At 35.4% G+C, this 22,195-nt stretch overlaps 3 protein-coding genes and 1 long non-coding RNA gene across 4 annotated transcripts; 3 read left to right on the top strand and 1 right to left on the bottom strand.

Moving 5' to 3' along the window:
- Positions 1–3,348: 3,348 nt before the first annotated feature.
- On the top strand, positions 3,349–4,494 carry LOC131604631 (receptor-like protein EIX1). Its single transcript, XM_058877062.1, has one exon. The coding sequence runs from the start codon at positions 3,349–3,351 to the stop codon at positions 4,492–4,494; it is 1,146 nt and encodes a 381-aa protein (XP_058733045.1).
- Positions 4,495–4,505: 11 nt separating this feature from the next.
- Positions 4,506–6,458, top strand: LOC131604630 (receptor-like protein EIX2). Its single transcript, XM_058877061.1, has one exon. It carries the CDS (start codon positions 4,506–4,508, stop codon positions 6,456–6,458), a length of 1,953 nt encoding a protein of 650 aa, XP_058733044.1.
- A 4,946-nt stretch (positions 6,459–11,404) lies between these two features.
- On the bottom strand, positions 11,405–12,417 carry LOC131604629 (uncharacterized). Its single transcript, XM_058877060.1, has 2 exons — positions 12,402–12,417; positions 11,405–12,252 (listed from the first exon to the last, which is right to left on the bottom strand). Exons 1-2 carry the CDS (start codon positions 12,415–12,417, stop codon positions 11,405–11,407), a joined length of 864 nt encoding a protein of 287 aa, XP_058733043.1.
- A 4,835-nt stretch (positions 12,418–17,252) lies between these two features.
- On the top strand, positions 17,253–18,975 carry LOC131601641 (uncharacterized). Its single transcript, XR_009283756.1, has 3 exons — positions 17,253–17,623; positions 17,711–18,164; positions 18,420–18,975. It is a non-coding gene; the product is annotated as an uncharacterized LOC131601641 (long non-coding RNA).
- The last annotated feature ends 3,220 nt before the right edge of the window (positions 18,976–22,195 follow it).

Genomic DNA, 22,195 nt, shown 5'->3' with positions numbered 1-22,195 from the left:
GGAAAAAAAACATCATATCACAAAAATAACAATACATCATGTAATAGAAATAGAAAGATAAGTAATACAATGTTAAACTATTTAAAGTAAGAAATAGTTTTAAGAAAAACTTAAATTATAATGTAAGTAATTTCTTTCGCTTAGTTATGTTCTCAATGATTTGTGAGATCATTATATTTTTATGATTTTCTAATTTAATCTCAATCATTTGTGATATCATTGAGAAAAGATAGGACTCTAATCATTTGAGTTATTTTGGTGTTAAAAATGAAAGAATATAAATTAATTTGATCGATTAAGAAGAGATAAGGGGAAAAAATCTTACTCGTATGATATTGTGCCAATTTTAAAAAAATGAATTTGTGAAATAGACGACCAAAGTATAAAAGTGGTGAGCAAATAATATATTTAGGATTAGTCGTAGTTATAATAATTAATAATTATTATTAGGTATTAATATCGATTTAATTTAATAATAATGGAATAAAAATTGCAGAAATATATATATATATATATATATATATATATATATATATATATATATATATATATATATATATATATATATATATAAATTACTTGTGTTGATTTGTAATTACACGACAATTTACAAACAAATTTTTCCAAGCTCATATCCATTTTCAAGCTAACCACCACCATATATCCCATGGTCTCTAAATTTCTTAGAACTGTGAAATTGTTTTAGCCTACAGATGTTTGGACATTCAACTGCCTATAAAATCCTAATTTAAAGCCAACTTCTTAAAATTAGAAGAAATAATAGTTAGATTAAAAGATAGAAAGAAATCATTTAGAAGCTGAAAGGTTGACAACAATATCATTAGATGACATATTTTAAGGAGCGGAGAAAGGATTATAGAACCTAGACTATTAAATTATCAAAACAAAATTATTCATGCATAAATGATGACTTTTTTCTTGACGTAGCTCTCACTTTTAGTGGAAAGTATTAAACATATCAGTGACCTTATTTGTCTTGCGATTACATTGTTTTCGTTTTTTATATACAAGTACTACACTTCCACATTGAATAATGAAATAATGACAACATTATTGTGGTAGCTCCAAAATTCAATTAAACTTATCTTTGATTATTAAAAGATAATTTGTAGTTATAAAAGTATGAATAACGATGAGTTAAAGAAGAGTCTCATAGTAATTATAAATTAAAGAAATTAGAGGTTAGAGATTTCTAATAGCAGAGATTAAAATATGAATTGGTTATTAAAATTTCATATTAATAAAGCTATTAGGTGAGTTGTTGAAAGATTGGTAAAGTTGTTTGTATAAATATAAAACGAAAATTATAATTATTATTATTATTATTATTATTATTATTATTATTATTATTATTTGTAAATTAAATATTTTTTATAAAAAGAATTAGAATTAGGATAATAAGATATAATAGTGTTAATTGTATATATTATTATTTATAATTGTGGTAGTTCGTTAGTTATTATTATTATTAGGTAGATATTATATTATTATTATTATGAATAGTTAATGTTTAATATTATATTATTATTATTATTTATAAATTAAAAATTTGTTGTCATAAAAAAAATGAGAATTAGGATATTAAGAATCTTAGAATTAAATCACACATAAAGTGATGATGTAATATTACATTATTAAGTCATAATGTTTTAAAATTAAAAATTATGATAACTATTTATATATAAATATTATATACAATAGAATAAGAAATATTGTAATTTATTCTTATTAAAAATATTAATATTATTTTTTATTCGACAAAATTAGTTATATATTTTCAATTTATTTAATATTTATATTTAAAATAAATATTTATAATTTTTATTGTTATTATTAAGAGTATTATTATTATTAAAATTTTGAGAATTTTTTTTTAGATTAAGTAGATTTTTTATTTAAGTATGAAGCATTTTATGAGTTTTATTTTTTGATTTATAATTGTAATTGGAATATGAATATAAATATGAAGAGTATTATATTATAACTCATAAATTATATCAACTTTAATATATTATATAATAATTATATCAATTTTATTATTTTTATAAAATTTGAAATAAGATTGGATTTTTGTGAGATTGACACATAAGCTTAGATTGTTGTGAGATTGACACATAAGCTAGAGTTTGCTAGGGTTATCATCATTACTTCTTTACATTTATATTAAGTAGATATTTTGTATATAAACTGTAGGTCAGTAATAGAAGAAAGGTGTAACTAACTTGTATAATTAACTCTATTAGGTTTTGAAGTGAAAGGAGGTAAATATTTATTTATCATTCTTTTTAAAAATAGTATCTCAAAAATGTTAATAGATTTATCAATATTTTCTTCAGCCCTTCCTCCTAAGGTCTCTCCTCCTTTTAAGCTACTTGTAGTATCTAGTGAAGATTAAGAAATTTTCAACACATTATTTTCTCTTATTTGAGAGTGAAGGTAGGAACGGAAGAATACTGCCCCTCCTATGACAGATACTATTGATCTAAAAATAAACTGATTCAATCTATAGAGATAAAGTTTTGGGATTGAGTTTATGACTGACAGATTTTTTCCTTTAAGATTATGATCTTCATCTTCTTACACTTTTTATTTGAGTTTGCTAATATTAAAAGAATTTGTTATTTTTCATTTTTTTAATAACTGATGATATTACTTATGTGGCATATACATTGACTTCCACATTAACAAAATAAAATTACACAAACATTTTATTTCACACAGGTAGCACGCAGATTAAATCATTGACTTTGATTAAGAGATTAGACAGAAAGTATTAACATAATATGTTTTGAAAAGTTGAACTACTCAAATAATTCTTTTAAAGTTACATTATTAAAATAACCTTGATTGCAAGTCTCGTACCAAAAATGTTTACAAACTCTCATTTGTTATTGATTATAGCCATTGGAAGTGATCAGAACAAAATTGGTACTCGCTAGTTCCAATCAAAATCACATAATGCATACTTCCAAATTAAGAAACTCGCATGGAAAGTGGCCTGCATTATATAATTGAAATCAGTTTGACATTTTCTAGGTTTCTTCGAATCATTGTATTGCTAGTGTACTGTATATTAATAAACAAAGAGCAGAATGTTGAATTCAAAAAAATACTGCATTTACCTATTTTATACCTCTAATTTTACTCCTTTCTTCCATGGAAAAGTCAAGTTTCATGTGATAGGTGGGAACACAAATAGTCAACTATAGAACAGTATATATTATTAAACTAGCTACCCCCGAAAGCATTGCGAAGATATAGTTTGAAAATCTTGAGCTATAGTTATCAGTTTATAGCCAGAGTACGAGAACAAGTTCAATCGAAAAGATGTCTCAAGCTGGATGGTTAATAGTAGTTTATGGCTTGTTACTTGCTATTTCTTTTAGCAGCACTGCTCTAGCGATTGAATGCTTAGCTTCTGATCATGAAGCTCTTCTAGACTTCAAAAACGGGCTTAAGGATTCTCACAGCCGTCTCTCTTCATGGAGAAACACCAACTGTTGTCAATGGCATGGAATCTATTGTGATAACATAACTGGTGCAGTCATTGCAATCGATCTCCGTAACCCACAACCAGTTGATTCTTCTCCCAGGAAGAATGAAATGTGGAACCTGAGTGGCGAGCTGAGACCATCTTTGATGAAGCTCAAATCACTAAGACATCTTGACTTGAGCTTCAACACATTCAACGAGTTACCAATTCCTAAATTTTTAGGATCACTCGTGAACTTGCAATATCTGAATCTGTCAAATGCTGGTTTTACTGGTCTAGTTCCACCTCATTTGGGAAACCTTTCTCACCTGAAATCTCTTGATCTCACAGATTATAGCTTGCATGTTGAAAATCTACAATGGATGGTCGGCCTCGTCTCTTTGAAGTATCTGGTGTTGGATGGAGTTGACCTTTCATTGTTAGCAGAAACAGACTGGGTTAGTGCATTAGGCCAATTTCCTTATTTAATAGAATTGCATCTATCTTATTGTCAGCTTTCTGGTCATATTCCATCTCCCCCATCTCACAATTTTACTTCACTCGCTGTTTTAGATCTAAGTACTAATAACTTTGTTTCAAAGATACCTGATTGGCTTGTTAATATAACTACCCTACAATACATTGATATAGGACTTAGTGGTTTGTATGGAAAAATACCACTTGGTTTAAGAGACCTGCCAAAGTTACAGTATTTGAATTTATGGGACAATAACAATCTGACAGCAAGTTGTTCTGAACTCTTCATGAAAGGATGGGGAAAGATAGAACAGCTTGGTTTGTCATTTAATAAATTATATGGAACACTTCCTTCATCCTTGGGAAACTTGACTTCTCTCACTTACCTTGATCTTTCTTTTAATGCTATTGAGGGTGTTATTCCTAGTTCCATTGGTCAACTCTGCAACTTAAATAGTCTAGATTTATCGGAAAACAACATGGCAGGAACTCTACCCGAGTTTCTTCAAGGAATAGATAACTAGAGTTTTTTGAAATGACCAATAACCAACTGCATGGTAAAATCCCAGATTGGTTAGTTCATCTTGAAAATCTAGCTAGTCTAAGTCTTGCACATAACCTTCTTGAAGGTCCCATTCCTGCTTCCTTAGGGTCATTGCAAAATATTATCTTCTTAGAACTTCAAGATAATAAGTTAAACGGTATCCTCCCGACTAGTTTAGGACAGCTTGCTATGTTGTCGAAGTTAGATGTTTCATCCAACCAGTTTACAGGAATGGTAACCGAAGACCATTTTGCAAAGCTTAGTGAGTTGAAGATTTTGATCATGTCTTCCAATTCATTCACTATGAATGTCAGTGCCAATTGGATACCGCCATTTCAAGTATCTTTTCTTCATATGAGTTCATGTCCTTTGGGGCCTTCATTTCCACTTTGGCTGAAATCACAAAGTAAGCTCCAGTATTTAGATTTTTCAAATGCAAGCATTGTTGGTTTTATACCAAATTGGTTTTGGGATATTTCATCTCACTTGGTAATTTTTAACATGTCTCATAATGAGTTACGTGGCCGGCTTCCAAATCCAATGCCCGTGGCAGTTGCTTCTCCTGTTATGGTTGATCTAAGCTTTAATCTTCTTGATGGACCCCTTCCTGTTATAACACCTGGATTTCAGATGCTAGATCTCTCACACAATCACTTTTCTGGTGTGATTCCGTCGAACATAAGTCAACATATGGGTACTGTGGGATTTTTATCTCTTTCTCGAAACCAACTGCACGGAGAAATACCATTGTCTTTAAGAGAAATGTCCTATGTTACTGTCATTGATCTTTCAGGTAACAACTTAACAGGAAGGATCCCTCCAAGCCTTGCAAATTGCTCTTTTCTGGATGTACTAGACCTTGGGAATAACAATCTGTTTGGGACAATTCCTGGTTCTCTCGGCCAATTAAAACGTCTCAGATCACTTCACCTTAATGACAATCACTTTTCAGGGAATTTGTCATCATCTTTAAGGAATTTGTCAAGTTTGGAAACCATGGATATTGGCTACAATATACTGTCTGGTATTATACCATCTTGGTTTGGACAAGGTTTTCCGTTACTTAGAATTCTTATTTTGAGGTCTAATGCATTTTCTGGCGAATTACCGCCCGACATTTCAAAACTAAGTTCTCTACAAATCCTTGACCTTGCTAGAAATGACTTGAGTGGCAAGATTCCTGCTAATTTGGGTTATCTGAAAGCAATAGCCGAATTGCAGAAGAAAAATAAGTATCTACTGTATGGAAAATTTGAAGAACACTACTACGAAGAAAGCTTAGATGTGTACGTGAAAGACCAAATGCTAGAGTATACCAGGACTCTTTCCCTTGTTACTGGCATAGACCTTTCTGATAACAATTTCACTGGCATTATTCCCAATGAAATAACAAAATTGTATGGTTTGGTGGTTCTCAACTTGTCAAGAAACCATTTAACTGGCCAAATTCCCGAAACCATGTCAAATTTGCTTCAACTATCATCTCTTGATCTCTCAAACAACCAACTTTCTGGAACAATTCCTTCAAGTTTGTCTTCCTTGTCATTTTTGGGGTCCCTAGATATGTCGATGAACAATCTCTCGGGTGTCATTCCTTATACGGGTCATATGACAACCTTTGATGCTTTAACTTTTACTGGGAATCCTGGTCTCTGTGGTCCTCCACTCCCTGTCAAGTGTTCAGATGATGATGACATTGATAACAGACATAGTACTAATAACGATACAAATGGCGAAGAATTGGTTGATAACTGGTTTTACTTGAGTCTTGGTTTGGGGTTTGCAGCAGGCATTCTTATTCCTTATTTCATTTTAACAATCAAGAGTTCTTGGGGTGATGTATATTTTGGTTTTGTGGATCAAGTTATTTACAAATTATTGAGGCTAATACGAAAACAAGGAAAAGATGATGGACAAAGGAGGAAGATACATCAGAGGCAATAGTTTATGTATCATGTAAATATAAATTTCATATATGGTTTTTTGTACCATCCAAGGTTTATGATTCCATAAAACGTATCAACTAGCATGATGCAACTGGATATTAACTAATAAGATACTAATAAGATATGGTTTATTGTATCTCTCACACTCTTTGCAATACTTTTTTGCTGATTTTCCTGCAACCTTATCGGTCCATTTAATTGAAACTTTCTATATTCCAACCATTCTCAAATTTTTCTTTCAGAATACAATTTTCATATTATGGTTATTAAAAATTTGAACAATATTTTTTAGGGTCTCTAGTATAAAATTATGTGTCATTGACACATTTCTGTTAACATATTAAAACATTTATGTCTACAACACCGTTCTTTTGTGAAATGCTTGGACATGAAAAGTTGTGGGCTATCTTGTTTTTTGTTGAATTTTTTTCTTTCAAAATGATAGCTAACAAATTTATCACCATGAGATTCCCTATGGGAACGAGATCAACCAATTGGATTTCACAAAGGTAAATCCAACATCATCCAAACTGATTTCTATCCTAATAGGGACAGGCTCACTATCTCTAAGATTAATTACTTCTTGTTCAATTCTCGAATTAACATCACTTATTTCTATACCGCTAACGAAAATACAAATTAAATTAATTCCAAATTTTTTACCGAAGATACTCAACGGACAATTCAAACGAATTCATCACCTTCACAATCATAATGAGTTATATGATTTTCGAATATAGCACAATTATCAATAATATCACATCAAGATGACAATTACCATTTATCACATATCATGCATCCAAATCAATAATCACATAACAAACGTGACTCCAATGAAATTTAATGCGACTCATGTATGTGGTACCAACGTGAACCTCAAGCTCACCTCGCTCTCAATTCATTTCTAGAATTAATGTCACGCTCCCGATCCGGACTAAGATCCAAGCCACAATATGAACATATAGTCCACCGCTTCAGTTTCCACACTAGGATCAAAGCCACAACTGGAGTACAATCTCCCCATGAATGCATGTGCAACAAAATCAACAATATATGCAATTAAGATTATCATACAACCTAAATCATTCAAGCATATCACAATAATTCGAACACATCGAATTATCCACCAAACGTTTCACAACATACACACATCACCAATAAAGCATCCACATAACATTTACCAATCACAAATAACATATAGCATACAAGCCAATCAATATTATCTTCACCAATCACCAAAACACCATATACCTATACTAAAAATCAAGTATGAAGTATACATTCATTTTCTATTCAAAACCTATCCAATCTCCATTGAATAAATTATTAAAATACATGGAAATCCCTCATAAATCATAAGCGTACAGGACCCCAATTCAAAGAATCAAAAATCACAAAATTTCAGAATAGGCCGCACTACACGCGCTTTTACAGTCTCGTGCGCTACGCGCCCTCTGCGATTTTAAGAAAAATTCCCTTTTGACAGCACTTTCCAAAACTCGTTTTTAACCACAAGAACACATTCAAACAACCATTAATCATACATAGATATGTTCCTAATCATGGTTCTATCATGGGTTATCAACACAACAATAAAAACATGATTCTTCATTCAATTCCATGGATTCCTACACAAACCCTAACATACAAAGTTATGGAAATTTGAGATTAAGAACACCCAACATGTATTCTACCCATTGTATATCATATACACCCATAATAACATATATTCCCACCCTTACCTTAGGTTGAATCTTCTAGTTCTTCCTCTTCCTTCACTTTCTCCCTTTCTCCTCTTCTCTTGTGTTCTTTCTCCTCTCTTTCACAAAATTAGATACTAACCTAATCCCCTCTCTTACTATCTCTATCTAGTTAATGGACTTAGTTATTCTCACCTCCTTATTACTTCTATTTCTAATTAGTAGCCCCAATAGCTTATTCTATCATTAACTCACCTAATAACTCAAATAACATAATTAACACATAATCACACAATTAAATTAATTATCACGCCACATAATAAATAAATAAATAACTAATAAAATAACTATCTAATTAAAAATCAGGATGTTACATACTAGGCTCCAGCAACATTATGTCCAATGCCCATATTTTTGTTAGAGTTGTGAAATTAAAGAGGAAGATGGTTAACATGTCTTTTTTAGGTGTATTTCTACTAGCCAGTGTTGGCGGGCAACAAGTTTGTCCTCTATAATTGATCCCCGATTACACTCATTCAATGATGCTAAGTCCCTTATTCTTGATATTTGTAAAAATGAAGACAGGAAGGAAGTTAGTGAAGGATAGAAAAACACTTAGAAAGGGGGAGTTTGAATAAGTGTAGCTTTAAAACTTGTAAGATAAAAACAATTTGCACAATGATTTTTATCCTGGTTCGTTGTTAACTAAACTACTCCAGTCCACCCCCTTGGAGTGATTTACCTCACCTGAGGATTTAATCCACTAACCACATAAGATTACAATGGTTTTCCACTTAGATAACCTCTAAGTCTTCTAGAGTATTCTGATCACAACTTGATCACTCTAGGAACAAACTGCTTAGATACCCTCTAAGACTCTCTAGAGTATACTGATCACAACCTGATCACTCTAGTTCTTACAAATTAATGTAAACAAATTCTTATAAGAGTTACAATGCTTCTTAATAAGCTATTATCACAACTGTGATTTTTCTCTTAAGTTTAAGCTTAATCTCACTAAGATATTACAACAGCAATGTAGTGAGGTTGAAGATGAAGTTTGAGAGCTTTTTGAATTTGACAGCGTTTCTGTAAGTTTGCGCAAAGTGTTGTCTTCAGCTTCTCATCAGAACTTCTATTTATAGGCGTTTGAGAAGATGACCGTTGGGAGCATTTAATGCTTTGCGTGATTCGTACAACATTGCATTTAATGTTTCACTCTTTTGTCAACTACCTCGAGCCTTGCTTTCGCTGTGTCTACTGACGCTGCCTTTAATAGCTTCTAACGTTCCTTTTGTCAGTCAGCGTAGCCTGCCATATTGTACTTGCTTCTGATCTGATGTTTGTGTAAACAACGTTTGAATATCATCAGAGTCAAACAGCTTGGTGCAGAGCATCTTCTTGTCTTCTGACCTTGAAGTGCTTCTTAGCGTGATACCATGAGGACTTCAGTGCTTCTGCTTCTGATCTCAAGTTCTTCTGATGCTTCCATAGACCATGTTCTGATTCTGCTTGACCATCTTCTGATGTCTTGCCAGACCATGTTCTGATGTTGCATGCTGAACCTTCTGAGTCAGCGCTTCTTGCGCTGATTTTGTGCATACTCTTTATGTGATTCCTGAAATGGAAATTGCATAGGATTAGAGTACCACATTATCTCATATGAAATTCATATACATTGTTATCATCAAAACTAAGAATATTGATCAGAACAAATCTTGTTCTAACATTTGGTAGATTTGTTGTGTTAATAGTAGCACACGATGAATGTCGTAATGGATGTTATGACATCCACTTCAGAACTGATAATAAAATTTTGCAAAGAGTAAACAAAAATAGTAAGAAACACGAGAGATTGTTTACCCAGTTCGATGTGAAACAACACCTACTCCAGGGGCTACCAAGCCAGGGAGGAAATCCACTATAAGCAGTATTAATTCTGAGCCAAAACTACTAGTTTAAACCCCTCACTTAAGACTTACCCAATGCAATTTCAATCTAGTGCTAGACCTGAGTCCCTACTCACTCCCCTTCCATCACAACAGTGATAACAAACAGAAAACTATGAAAAGAAAATTGAAGACACAGTCCAAATAAATCTTGATCTTGCTTAAAAGCTTCAATTAAGAGACACAACACTCGTGCTTAAAAGCTTAGAGTGACACAACAAATCACAACTCAAAACACCATATTCCAATACAATCATCAAAGTGACAATTGCTTGGATTACAAGTAAACACTAACACAAGCACACGTGAAAATAAACCACAATGCACAAAATTCTTCACGCCAAAATCTCTGTCTCTGAAAGTAGGATTAGCAATCTTCTTATTGGCAGCACTTGGGCCTTCCAAACATAAATTAAGGTTAACCAAGTTAACCTAATTTCCACATCATCAGGGTGTTAAATCATATGCTGTAGACGAGATCTTTTAGCGAGAACCATACCACGCTAAATATATAGTTTCCTAAATTGTATCCTGAGATAAATAAGGAAGCATAACAGCTAAATATAATATCTAAACATAACAGTCAATGTTGTCAGATACTGATATCATGACATCGAGAATGACATCCAACCAAAACCTGTATTAACTCAAGTAGTCAAATCATGCATAACACTACACATAGCATGTCATGACATTAGTCACGGCATCACACATACATAAATGTTTTACCATAAAATGCAGTCAATATAAAAGCATCTACAAACTCCCCCTTTGACAAATTTTTGGCTAAAATAACCTGTCACCACATTAGAGATTCTTTGCAGCAGAAAAGTAAACAACATAAACACAACACACACCCAAACAACCACACCTGCAGGAATAGCTAATACAACTACACAATACCATCAAGCAATCATCAAGTATAACTATCTACTGCTACAACCATCAGACAACATACATAGCTACAAAACTATTATACCATCGCACATACCATCATGCATATCTACACTACCATCATTCATACTACCACACAAACAGATCAATACTTCCATCATGCAGCAACACTACTAACTACAGAAATAAACTGCAGTAGTAAACTTCCAGAATTAAACTACATCCAACATCACCATAAAAAAATTGTTGATCACACATTACTTGTTTTGGGGTGACACCTACACTACTCCCCCTTTTTGCCAGAAATATTGCCAAAGCAACCTTGATATTCAATTAAGTACCGGCCATTCATCAAAAAATAAAAATCATTAAAAACCAAAAAAACACCATTAACAGCAATTCTAGTCTTCAGATTCAGAACCACCAGAACTGTCTTCATCACCTTCTTCCTCTGTGCCATCATCTGGACTGGACTCTTTCTCAACTTCTTCATCTGAATCAGCCTCCTGAACATCATCTGCCTCAGGACCTGCTTCTTCATTCTCAGTAAACTCAACACCTTCTTCCATTTCAAGAGAGCTGATTAATTTTTTAAGAGTCAGCTTTCTGGACTCCAGCTCCTTGCATGTTTCCCTGAGCATTGCAATCACAACAATTTTACCTGTAGGCGTGCTGTCTTTGGATGTTCCAGCTGATGTTGTGACAATGTCAGGAACATGGGTTCCTTGAAATAGTTTATAGTGAAATGATAGAGCACTTTCTCTCTTGCAAACAAAATCATTTTCACTTAGGATATTAGGATACTGATTCAAAATTATACCACATATGATAGATGGAAAGGCAATAGGAGCCTTCACACTATAACTCCCGACATGCTTCATTGTCTGATCAAATATGTAAGTACCATAGTCAAACTTTGTCTTGGTTCCAACATCATATATAAACTTTCCCAGCATAGTAGCAACAGTTGATTTGTGGTTTATGGGCACCCAGTTAGAAGCTTCAATCTTGTGTAGCCTTGCATACTTTATGCTGAGCTTACTTGCAGAAAGTTTTCCTTTCAGGGGCCAGCCTTTCACCTGCTTAGCAGTGATAATCTCACATATTTTATTTTCAGACACTTCCATCTCAGGTTGGGCTTCATCATATCTTCCAATACAATTATTGATAACAGTTGAGGAAAAGGTAACACACTTTCCTCTCACATACACTTTCCTAAGATCCTTTGATTTTCTATCAGCACAGTCTTCTGATATATTCACAATGAACTATTTTACTAGAATTTCATAGCACTTAGGCAAATGAACAACAATTTTCATTAGTCCAGCTTCATGAATCAGGTCCATGATTTCTTTATTCTCAAGGACATTCTGAGCCAACTCCCTTTCCAAGGCTAACCTCTTGTGGTGGACATATTTCCACCTATTGACACTGGAAGGATAATGAAAGGAGATATTATCAATGGGTACCTCGGGAACACTAGCAGGAAGCGTGCTAGTTGTCGGGTTCTTCCTTAGAGGAATTTCTTGAACATCAAATCATAGTCAGAGTCAACAATAGCTTGAGCCTTCCTTTTCTTGGGGACCACCTTGCTCCAAGATTTGGTAGGACCAACAGAAATATTATGAGAAACAACTCTGCTCTTGTCATACCCCAAAATTTGCCCATCATATTTCAAAATATTTTGGCTCAAGCACTGAGAAATAAGCCTGACTATCTCTCTCCTAAGCAATCAACCCACAATTAGGGTTTAGCTTCTCTCAAAGATCAAATCAAGTTCTAAGACCTCAAATGGATCCCATGGCCTCTCATATGCTTCAAAGGGTCCTCATGCCAAGTTTCAAACTCTGATTCATAAGATTGCTCAATCAACAGTTCAAATGGTCAACAGTCGACCAATTTGACCTAAAAGTCAACTGTGGTCAAAGTACAGTCAAAATTCCTGATTTTTTGTCAACGTCCTTATTTTGAATGGTCAACAGTCGACCAATTTGACCTAAAAGTCAACTGTGGTCAAAGTACAGTCAAAATTCCTGATTTTTTGTCAACGTCCTTATTTTGAAGAATAATTCATCATTTTATCAAGGATTGATCATGATTCATCAAGGAAAGTTCTGAAATTAACAAAACCTAAAGTTTCTAAATTAGGATTTTTTGACCTAAAGTCAACTGAACTTTGACCAGCCATAACTTTCACATGGAACATCAGAAATTTTCCATCCAAATCTCAATTTGAAGGAAATTTAATTATCTACAACTTTGTCTCTTATATGCCAAGGCTAGAAATGCTTCATTTGAGAGGTATGTACCAAAACATTACAGGTCCTTTTTGAAAGTCAACCAAAAGTAGGTTTTTGTCAAAGCCCATATCATCAAGATAAAGTCTCCAAATGAAAAAATGTTTCCAAAGTGGCTTGTAGAGGACATCTTGAGCTTTCCAAAAAGTCTTAGAACATGTCCATACCATAAATATTAAGAGAGTTATGACTTGATGAAGTTGACCGATTTTGGAGAAAGTGCATGAAGTCAATATTGAGCAAAATTGAATTTCTTCCAAATGGGCCTATCCTTTTATGTTTGAAACTTGTTTTTAACATGGTCCACGACCCCTGAGCCCATTCATGCTTTATTCTTATATTTATTTATTTTATTTTTGATTTTTATTCATTAAAAGTCAAATTTAATTAAATAAATAGTAAAAAATTTAAGAGATATGCATGATTCTATTTTTCCAATTAATCTTAAGTACATATTTATATGCAAATCCAAGGGATTTCGTTGGCTCTTGATTGAGAAAGATTGAATGCCAAAATAGACACTTTTTATTCAATTTTCAATCAAATTTTCTCCAATCTTTCTCTCACCAATCAACTTATTTTTCAAGCTAATTTTTGCCCTAATTCTGAGCTCTATAAATACTCTACCTATTCAGCAAGGTGGGGGACGAAAAATTTTAAAGGAGGTAAGGGTTTCAAGAATACAAAATTGTCAAAGGAAGGTGCAATATCAAAGTAAAGTTTCAAGTGAGTTTTGAAGAAAGCCAACCATCCTATTCAGTTTTTAAGGGTCCCAGGGGTTCATCTTCATCTTCTTCAAAGTCCAGAACACGTGTGGAAGCCTCATACGAAGGTGCAAAAATTTGGTAAAAGTTGAAATTTCAAACCCTCAATTTACTCGATATAAATGTTGTTTATGCATTCATACATGTTCATCAGGCTGTTTGGAATCGATTTGATGTGTTAGCTGCAAGTTTTGATGCAGGTTTAGACATTCACCATGGTTAGGGCAAGAGAGATATACGCTCTTATTTTCATATTTGTAATTTTCAGGCCAAACGGAGGTCATATGCTGGATCAGGGGACAATTTCATGTGGATCTGGTCTCTTCATATTCTTGTATGCATCGTTTTTGTGTGTTTAAAAATTCGCAGGTTGAAGGTGATGAACTCGTGGCCAATTCCGCAGCAAAGTACCTGGGAGAATCCGCAGGTATTTCCGTAAATACCAAGGTAAGAGATGATGAACAGTACCCCCCCAGCCTTGACCGCGTGCGTGGCTGATCCTTACTCGTGGGTCAACTCTCACGCTCTCTCTTCTCGTGCGTGGGCTGATTCTATTTGCCAGTCAACTTGGTCAAAACCCTCTCCCCAAATCTGATTGGCCTACGCAGCATGTGGTGGGGCCCTTTGTGACTTTTGTTTGAATTATTATATGTTTTTACATTTTATATTTATTTATTGGTCATGGTTTTATTAACAACTTGTAAAGATAGCACATCTGGCGTGGGATACTGTGTTTCCTCCTCAAAGGCCTGGGTTCGAACCCAGGTGATGCTACTGGAAAACTCATCGAAACAAATACAATGAAGTCGCCATCGAACATCTATTTATCCTACAATAAGGAATGGAAAATATCGAAGAAAACCAAATAACAAGCAATGGTCTCGGAGAAAGGGTAAGTGTGTCTGTTACGTGAGGGGAAGGTATTAGCACCCCTCACGTCTGTGGTACTCCACAGGATCCATTCTTGCTAGTTTCTAATCTAAGGGTGTGTGTGTGTGTATCATGCTATGTGCTAAGGGAAACATGCAATGGAAGATATACAAATAAGAGGAAACATGCAATGGAAGGAATAAGCAAATAAGCAAGAAAGTCGAACGAAAATAAGAAAAGAAAAATTCGAACAAATAAAGAAAAAGAAAAAAGTCCGCTCGCTAGGGTGTTCGTACCCTGTGCCTACGTACCTCCAATGTGCAATGGAGAAATCAGAGCGTCGTAGTTCGGCTCAAAAGTTTCTGTTTCTATCTCGATTCGCGTCTCCTAGAGAAACGGAACCGAGCACCCTAAGGGAGCATGCAAACAAGGAGCATCACAAAGATCCTAGCAAACATAGCATGTGAACAGGCATCACAAATAAAAACAGGCGAACAAGCATCGCAAAGATATCATACGAACAGGCATCGCAGATAGAAAAACAATCATGTAACAGGCATACACGAATGTGAGTGTGTGAACAGGCATCACAAGTGATAATGCGAACAGGCATCGCAAATAACATGTAACAGGCACACATGTGCAAGTGTGTGAACAAGCATCACAAAGATATCATACGAACAGGCATCGCAGATAAGAAGATAGTGAACAAGCATCACAACCATAGGGCATACAATCGAGCTCCGCTCGAGAAACAAACAAACTACCGAAGTAGTAATCAATGCAAATGCAACACACAAACGAGCTTAGCTCGTAAAGCAAGCAAACTACCGAAGTAGTGACCTGGGAACTAGGGAGACGTTCTAGCTAACGGGGAAAGTCCTCTGAAGCCACCGTCCACGGGGAAGGTCCTTTGAGACGGTTGAACAAGAAAATAACGGGAAATAAACGTTCTAGCTAACGGGGAAAGTCCTCCGAAGCTCCCATCCACGGGGAAAGTCCTCCGAGACGGGTGAACAAGACAATAACTGGAAATAAACGTTCTAGCTAGCGGGGAAAGTCCTCCGAAGCTACCGTCCACGGGGAAAGTCCTCCGAGACGGTTGAACAAGAAAATAACGGGAAATAAACGTTCTAGCTAACGGGGAAAGTCCTCCGAAGCTACCATCCACGGGGAAAGTCCTCCGAGACGGTTGAACAAGCAAATAACTGGAAATAAACTGAAAACAATAAACAAACAAAAACAGAGCCTCTTTCGAGGACTTGGCCAGATGAATGTCTACCCTACTTCTCATGTTAAGAATGGTGCTGCATGCCTACCCTACTTCTCATGGCATCATATGGTGCGCAAAAGAGTAAAAGGGATAGGGAACAATACCGAACGGATAGCAAATCCGCAGTGAGCTAGCAAGCGTAAGCAAAGAAGTCCAGAATACTTCGTGTAAGCTAGCATCAAGCAAAGTCAGAAAGCATCGTCGTGAAAATAAATCACGCACGACAAGTGGTATGCGTTGAGCATAACCACGCAAGAAACCTGTAAAAGAAACACAATACAGACATCGCAAGAATATACATCTCAATGATTGAGAGATCAGATGAATCGCACCGGGAATAAGTTCGTGTCCCACAAATAAAGTGGAACACAATGAAAATCAATCGCACCGGAAGCGAATTCGTGTCCCACAAATAAAGTGGAACAGGAAGCAAGTCGAATCTCAATCAAATGCTCTCTCGAAGGTACCTTGCACATCTTAACGACCAAATCAGTAATAACAAGGAAGCCCGCACCCGCCATAGAAAATAATAGAAATTAAATTCTAAGAAAATTCTAAAACCAAATCTAACAAGATTAAATTGTTTTTTATGACATTTTCAACTAAGAATAAGAAAAAAAAACTATGTAACAAAGCATTTAAATTCTAACAAGAGAAATACATGTTTTTGATTATCTATTTCACGCTAAAAACTAACAAAAATTACATGATTTTTATCACATTTTTATTACCAAAAAAAAAAGAAAGAAACTATGTGAAAAGAAGTTAATTCTAACATGAGATAATGGAGCCAGGGGGTGAAACGTTGAAAAGCTATGGTGCAGTCAACAAGGGCGTGTGGCCCAGCCAGAGGAGGCCCAAAGAATGTTTTTGTTCAGATTTTTGGCACAAAAGGAAGTGGTGCATGGGCTCAAGAGGGGTGAGAACAAGAATTTCGTGTAAGGCCCATGGATCAATAGATCCACCAACAATTATTCACTCAGATTTATTCCTTTTTCCAAATTAAGCATTACGTTAACCACATGAGATTAATATCATTTAATGCAGATTCATGAATCAATTAAAAACATATTATTATCAATTAATCCATATTAGTGTTAAAATGAAAATAGGAAAGGGATTAGGTTTTGTGTTTACGTGAACATCAGACTTGTTCTTCTTCCTCTCTTCACATCCGAGACCAACGGCGGTCGGACCTCTCTCTCCGATCAAATCGCAGCGGCGCTCTCTCGACTCGCTCTCATGTTGTTCATCTCCGACTCTCTCCGATCTCACCTCTCCTCTCATCTCTTTGGTCTCAAAATCAATTCTCAGACTCACTCCTTTCAGCGACCTTTAAAAATCGAATCTAACAACAACAGGAATCCAAATTCCGACGGTGTTTCAACGGTCACCAGATGTCGCATTGAAACTCAGGTAAGCACTTGATGCTCGTTCTCATCTTCTCTGCTTTTGATTCGAAGATTTGGATCTCTCCTTATTCCTCTTATTTGGCGTTTTCAGATTGTTGTGTTTGCGCGATGTTGTTGAGTGAAGCGCGTGATGATGATGATTGTTGATGTTGCGATGGATACGTAATGAACATGATGGTTGAAGATTGTTGATGTTGCACTCCACAAAGTTTTGATGCAGGTCGCTGTTACTGAGATCATTGATGATTGATGATGATTAACGCGTTGTAATGAAACCGATGCGGTGATGTTGTTGTTGCGCAGTGAGGAAGAGCGTTGAAGATTTATGAGAGAGTGAGGTTCTGAGTTTATTACGAGTGAATTTTCTGTTATCTCCTCTTCCAATTTCTGTTTGTGATTCTCTTGCGCAGGTTAATTTGGTGGTTGAAGGATCGATGGAGATTGATGACAAGAGAAAGATGAAGAACGTCAAGAAGATTGGAGAAGGTCATTGAAGATTGAAGAGAACCGAAGTTTGTTACAGGTTGTTACAATTCTCTTCTGTGGTGAGTTCTCCATCTGAGTTTGTTATTGAATTTTCTCTCCCCTTTTCTGTTATAAGAGCTTATCGTATTTGAGCTGCGCTGAATCGATTTTTTTCAATTGATTTCTGAACCGGTTTTCTGATACGCTCCTTTTCGGTTCAGTTTGAATTTGCTTGTGCAGGGCTTAAAATTGCAGCTACCAGTTTTTTTCTCGGATTGAAGCTTGGCTCTGGTTTTATTTGACGGTTTCATTTCGGTTCGTTTTCCTTTATGCAGGGACTTATCGGTTTATGTTGAGTTGGCGTGGGGCTCATAGGCATGACTTGAAGTTTGGCTCCTTGATCAAGAGTACACATGAGACTTTTTTCTGGTCATACTGTGCAGGGTATTTGGTTCTGATGCAGCAAGTGGCGGTTTAGAGCTTCTTGGATTGTATGGAAGCTGATTTTTTTTTTAATTTTATTTGATGTAATGGGCCTTGGACTTTGTCATTTGAATGTGGACACTTGTGAACTTTTATGTAATGGACCATTGTATTTAGACATTGAGATTTTATAAAATTGAATATGAATTTTGCAGGCAATTTGAATGAATTTTGAATGTAATTTTGTAAATTTCTCTTGCAAAAAACCTTGAATTAATTCTCGACAAATCATGAGCTTAAGAACTTGAATCCCATCAATTAATCTCTAACACAACTTTGAACTTATGGAATCCCATCAATTAATCTCGAACACAACTTTGAACTTATGGAATCACTTAATCAACTTCAAATCTAAAATCAACTTGCATTCTTAATGAACTCCTAACTTCAGTCTCACATCAACTCGCATTTATAAGCAACAAGTTATAAGCAACGGAGAGAGCAAACAATTGTTTTGATCACCATTTTATTTCTTTATGCCACGATTCACATTTGAGCTTCAATCCAACATAACGGTAACGCATTGAGGAGTATTTGGAGAAGATAAGAATTGAAGCGCCTAAGAACATCTCAACATGCAATCCAATGAATCTCAGTTGAATTGACAATTGTAGACACATCTATAAGCAACTCTTTATTATTTTCTTTGATTTTTTTAAGCGACGAAATAAACGTCAACCGTTATAGCACATAAAAGAGGGCAAATTTTGGGGTGCAATAGCTGCTGTAACACCCCAATTCTACCCAGGCATATAGGTACAAATATCAGAGTATAAAAATTAAATTCGTAAAAACAATTAGGGCGTTACACTTAAGTAACCACATAACCAAACATAACATACTCGCAAAAGATGCGTAACACAAATAATCAAGAGGACAGATACACATAAACACCTGAATGTATTCATACTTATATAAATGCATCGGTAAACAAAATATCCACCACATTCCTCCAAAATCATCGCATGAGAAGGTATCCAAAATACATAATACGAATGCATAAAAATGATCAAATATACATCAAAAGGATCCTATAGGCATTATCTACAAAATAAGTGTTCGATCCCCCCCTAGGTGTTACGTATCACGAGCGGACGACACCAAAACGGACGACTACAAAGAGAGCACCTACACTTGCGGATCACCTGCACATTACCCACGAGTAGGTAACATTAAGGCAGAAGGGTGAGAATACAATTCATAATGAAAGCATGATCAATATAGTAATTCCAACAATATCATTAAGAATCATATAACAAGATAATCCAATAAGTCAACCACAATCAATATATAAATAATGTGGTACATGGATGATAACATAAATTATAAAGACCGAAGATGATGAATGAGACTCGACTATGCGTATGCATGTGGTACCAAATCCGGAGTAAAACTCCTCCTTGTCATTATGACAAATACACCTTGCCGAGCATTATGCTGGGACTTCTTTCCCTAAGGAAAATACACCTTTGTCGAGCAGTAAGCTACGACTAACCGTCATCGAGCATCTAGCCCCAACTGATGACCTCTTGCCACTCGGGCAAATACACCTTTTTACCGAGCATTAAGCTCCCACTGGTAATAATTGCCAATTCAGGCCACCTGTTAATAGCATTCCGCCATTAACGTAATGAAATGTCATGCTGTGCATACAAACGACTCAATTACATAACAACAACAATAACAATGTAACTCGGTCACATATCTACATCACACCGGTTATATTATTCTACACGGATACATCATCAAAATTGCCACTCAGGCGTTCATATTCACACAGCACACGTATACCGTCAAAACATACTTGATTAGCAAATATCATTTCATAAAATACATTTATGAAAAATCATTCAACCACCAACACACTCCTCTTTATCATAAAGCATACTCAAGGGTTCTCATAATACTTCAAACGGCGCGTAGAAACGACCTACGGTTCAAAGGATACAACAAAACAAAGTTTGGAAAAACAAAATTTCACACAGTCCGCTTGAGCTCCGCTCAGCGGACCCAGACAGGGAATCACCAAACAAAAATACAGAACCTCCGCTCAGCGGACCCAGACAGAGAATTCCTGCAAAAGAACCTCCGCTCAGCGGACCCCCTCCGCTCAGCGGACCTGCGTAAACCCAGAAAAACCAGTTCTGCAACAGACCGTCTCAGCCCCCTCTAAACCATTCAAAACCCATTTAAACCTTCATCCCAACACCAATACAACACAAACATGCTATATATACACCTAATCCATGATTATCATATGGTTGGATCATCACATATTATCTTTGACCTAAATTCCTTCATAAGCAAGAAAACATGGAGAAATGAAAAACAAACATGATCCATGGGAATATCTATCATCTTAGTACACATACACACTACAAAATCAAGTTTATATCTTCAAAACTCACAAAACACACAATTTGCCATTGTTGAACAAGCTTGGGAAAAGAGGAAGAACAAGAACAAGGCATACAAAACTACAAGAACCATACAATCAAGATAAACTATATTCATCCCCCTTACCTTGGTTGGATTCTTGGCTCTAGCTTGGTTTGGATTCTACAACTCTCTTCTTCTCTTTGTTTTTCTCTTCTTTCTCTTCTCTTCCCAAGTTCTCTTTCTTTCTTACTATCTCAAAATATCTCTTTTTCTCTCTTTATCAAAATATCTCTTTCTATTTCTCTACTTCTCATTTTCCCCCACTCAACTTTCATAAATTCTAATTTTGGCCCAAATGTCACTAAACATTAATTCTAACCAATTAACACCCAAAACATAATAATTACACACATAGAAAGTAATAAGTAAAATATTAACATAATTAATATTTACCGACTGACTCGACTCGAAAACGGTAAAATTAGGAAAATGTAGCGAACTTCACAATTAATCAGAAAAACACATTTACGGGCGTTACAACCCTCCCCCACTTAAAAGATTTTCGTCCTCGAAAATAAGATTACCTGCTACAAACAACTCAGGATAGGAATCTCGCATCTTGCTCTCCAACTCCCAGGTCAAACTCTCACCTGCCGCACTAAACCATACGACTTTCACCAAGGCGATCTCCTTGCCTCGCAGAGTCTTAGTCTCACGATCTTCAATACGCACTGGTATCGTCTCAACCGTCAGGTTCTCACGCACTTGCACATCATCCATCTGAATCACATGGGACGGATCCGCAATGTATCTCCTCAACTGAGACACATGGAATACATCGTGCAGATTAGAAAGACTTGGCGGTAACGCCACCCGATACGCAACTTTGCCAACTCGCTCCGATATCTGATAAGGACCAATAAAACGCGGAGTAAGCTTCCTCGATTTCAAAGCTCGCCCAACACCAGTCATAGGTGTAACTCTTAAGAATACATGATCACCGGCTTGGAATTCCAAATCTTTCCTTCGCTTGTCATGATAACTCTTTTGCCTACTCTGTGAACTTCTCATCTTCTCACGAATAAATTTCACCTTCTCTGTAGTCTCTCTTACTATTTCAGGTCCGAGTACCACACTCTCGCCCGATTCAAACCAACACAATGGAGTTCTACACTTACGACCATATAGCGCTTCAAAAGGTGCCATTCCGATACTAGAATGAAAACTGTTGTTGTAAGTGAATTCTATC

This window comes from Vicia villosa, linkage group LG5 (genome assembly GCF_029867415.1).
Source record: "Vicia villosa cultivar HV-30 ecotype Madison, WI linkage group LG5, Vvil1.0, whole genome shotgun sequence".
Classification (NCBI taxonomy): domain Eukaryota; kingdom Viridiplantae; phylum Streptophyta; class Magnoliopsida; order Fabales; family Fabaceae; genus Vicia; species Vicia villosa.
Note: the sequence above shows the minus strand (reverse complement) of the source record. Positions and strands in the feature narration are given on the sequence as shown.

Coding starts and splice junctions, on each gene's coding strand:
- LOC131604630 (XM_058877061.1), top strand. CDS start 4,506: ATGACCAATAACCAACTGCATGGTAAAATCCCAGATTGGTTAGTTCAT.
- LOC131604631 (XM_058877062.1), top strand. CDS start 3,349: ATGTCTCAAGCTGGATGGTTAATAGTAGTTTATGGCTTGTTACTTGCT.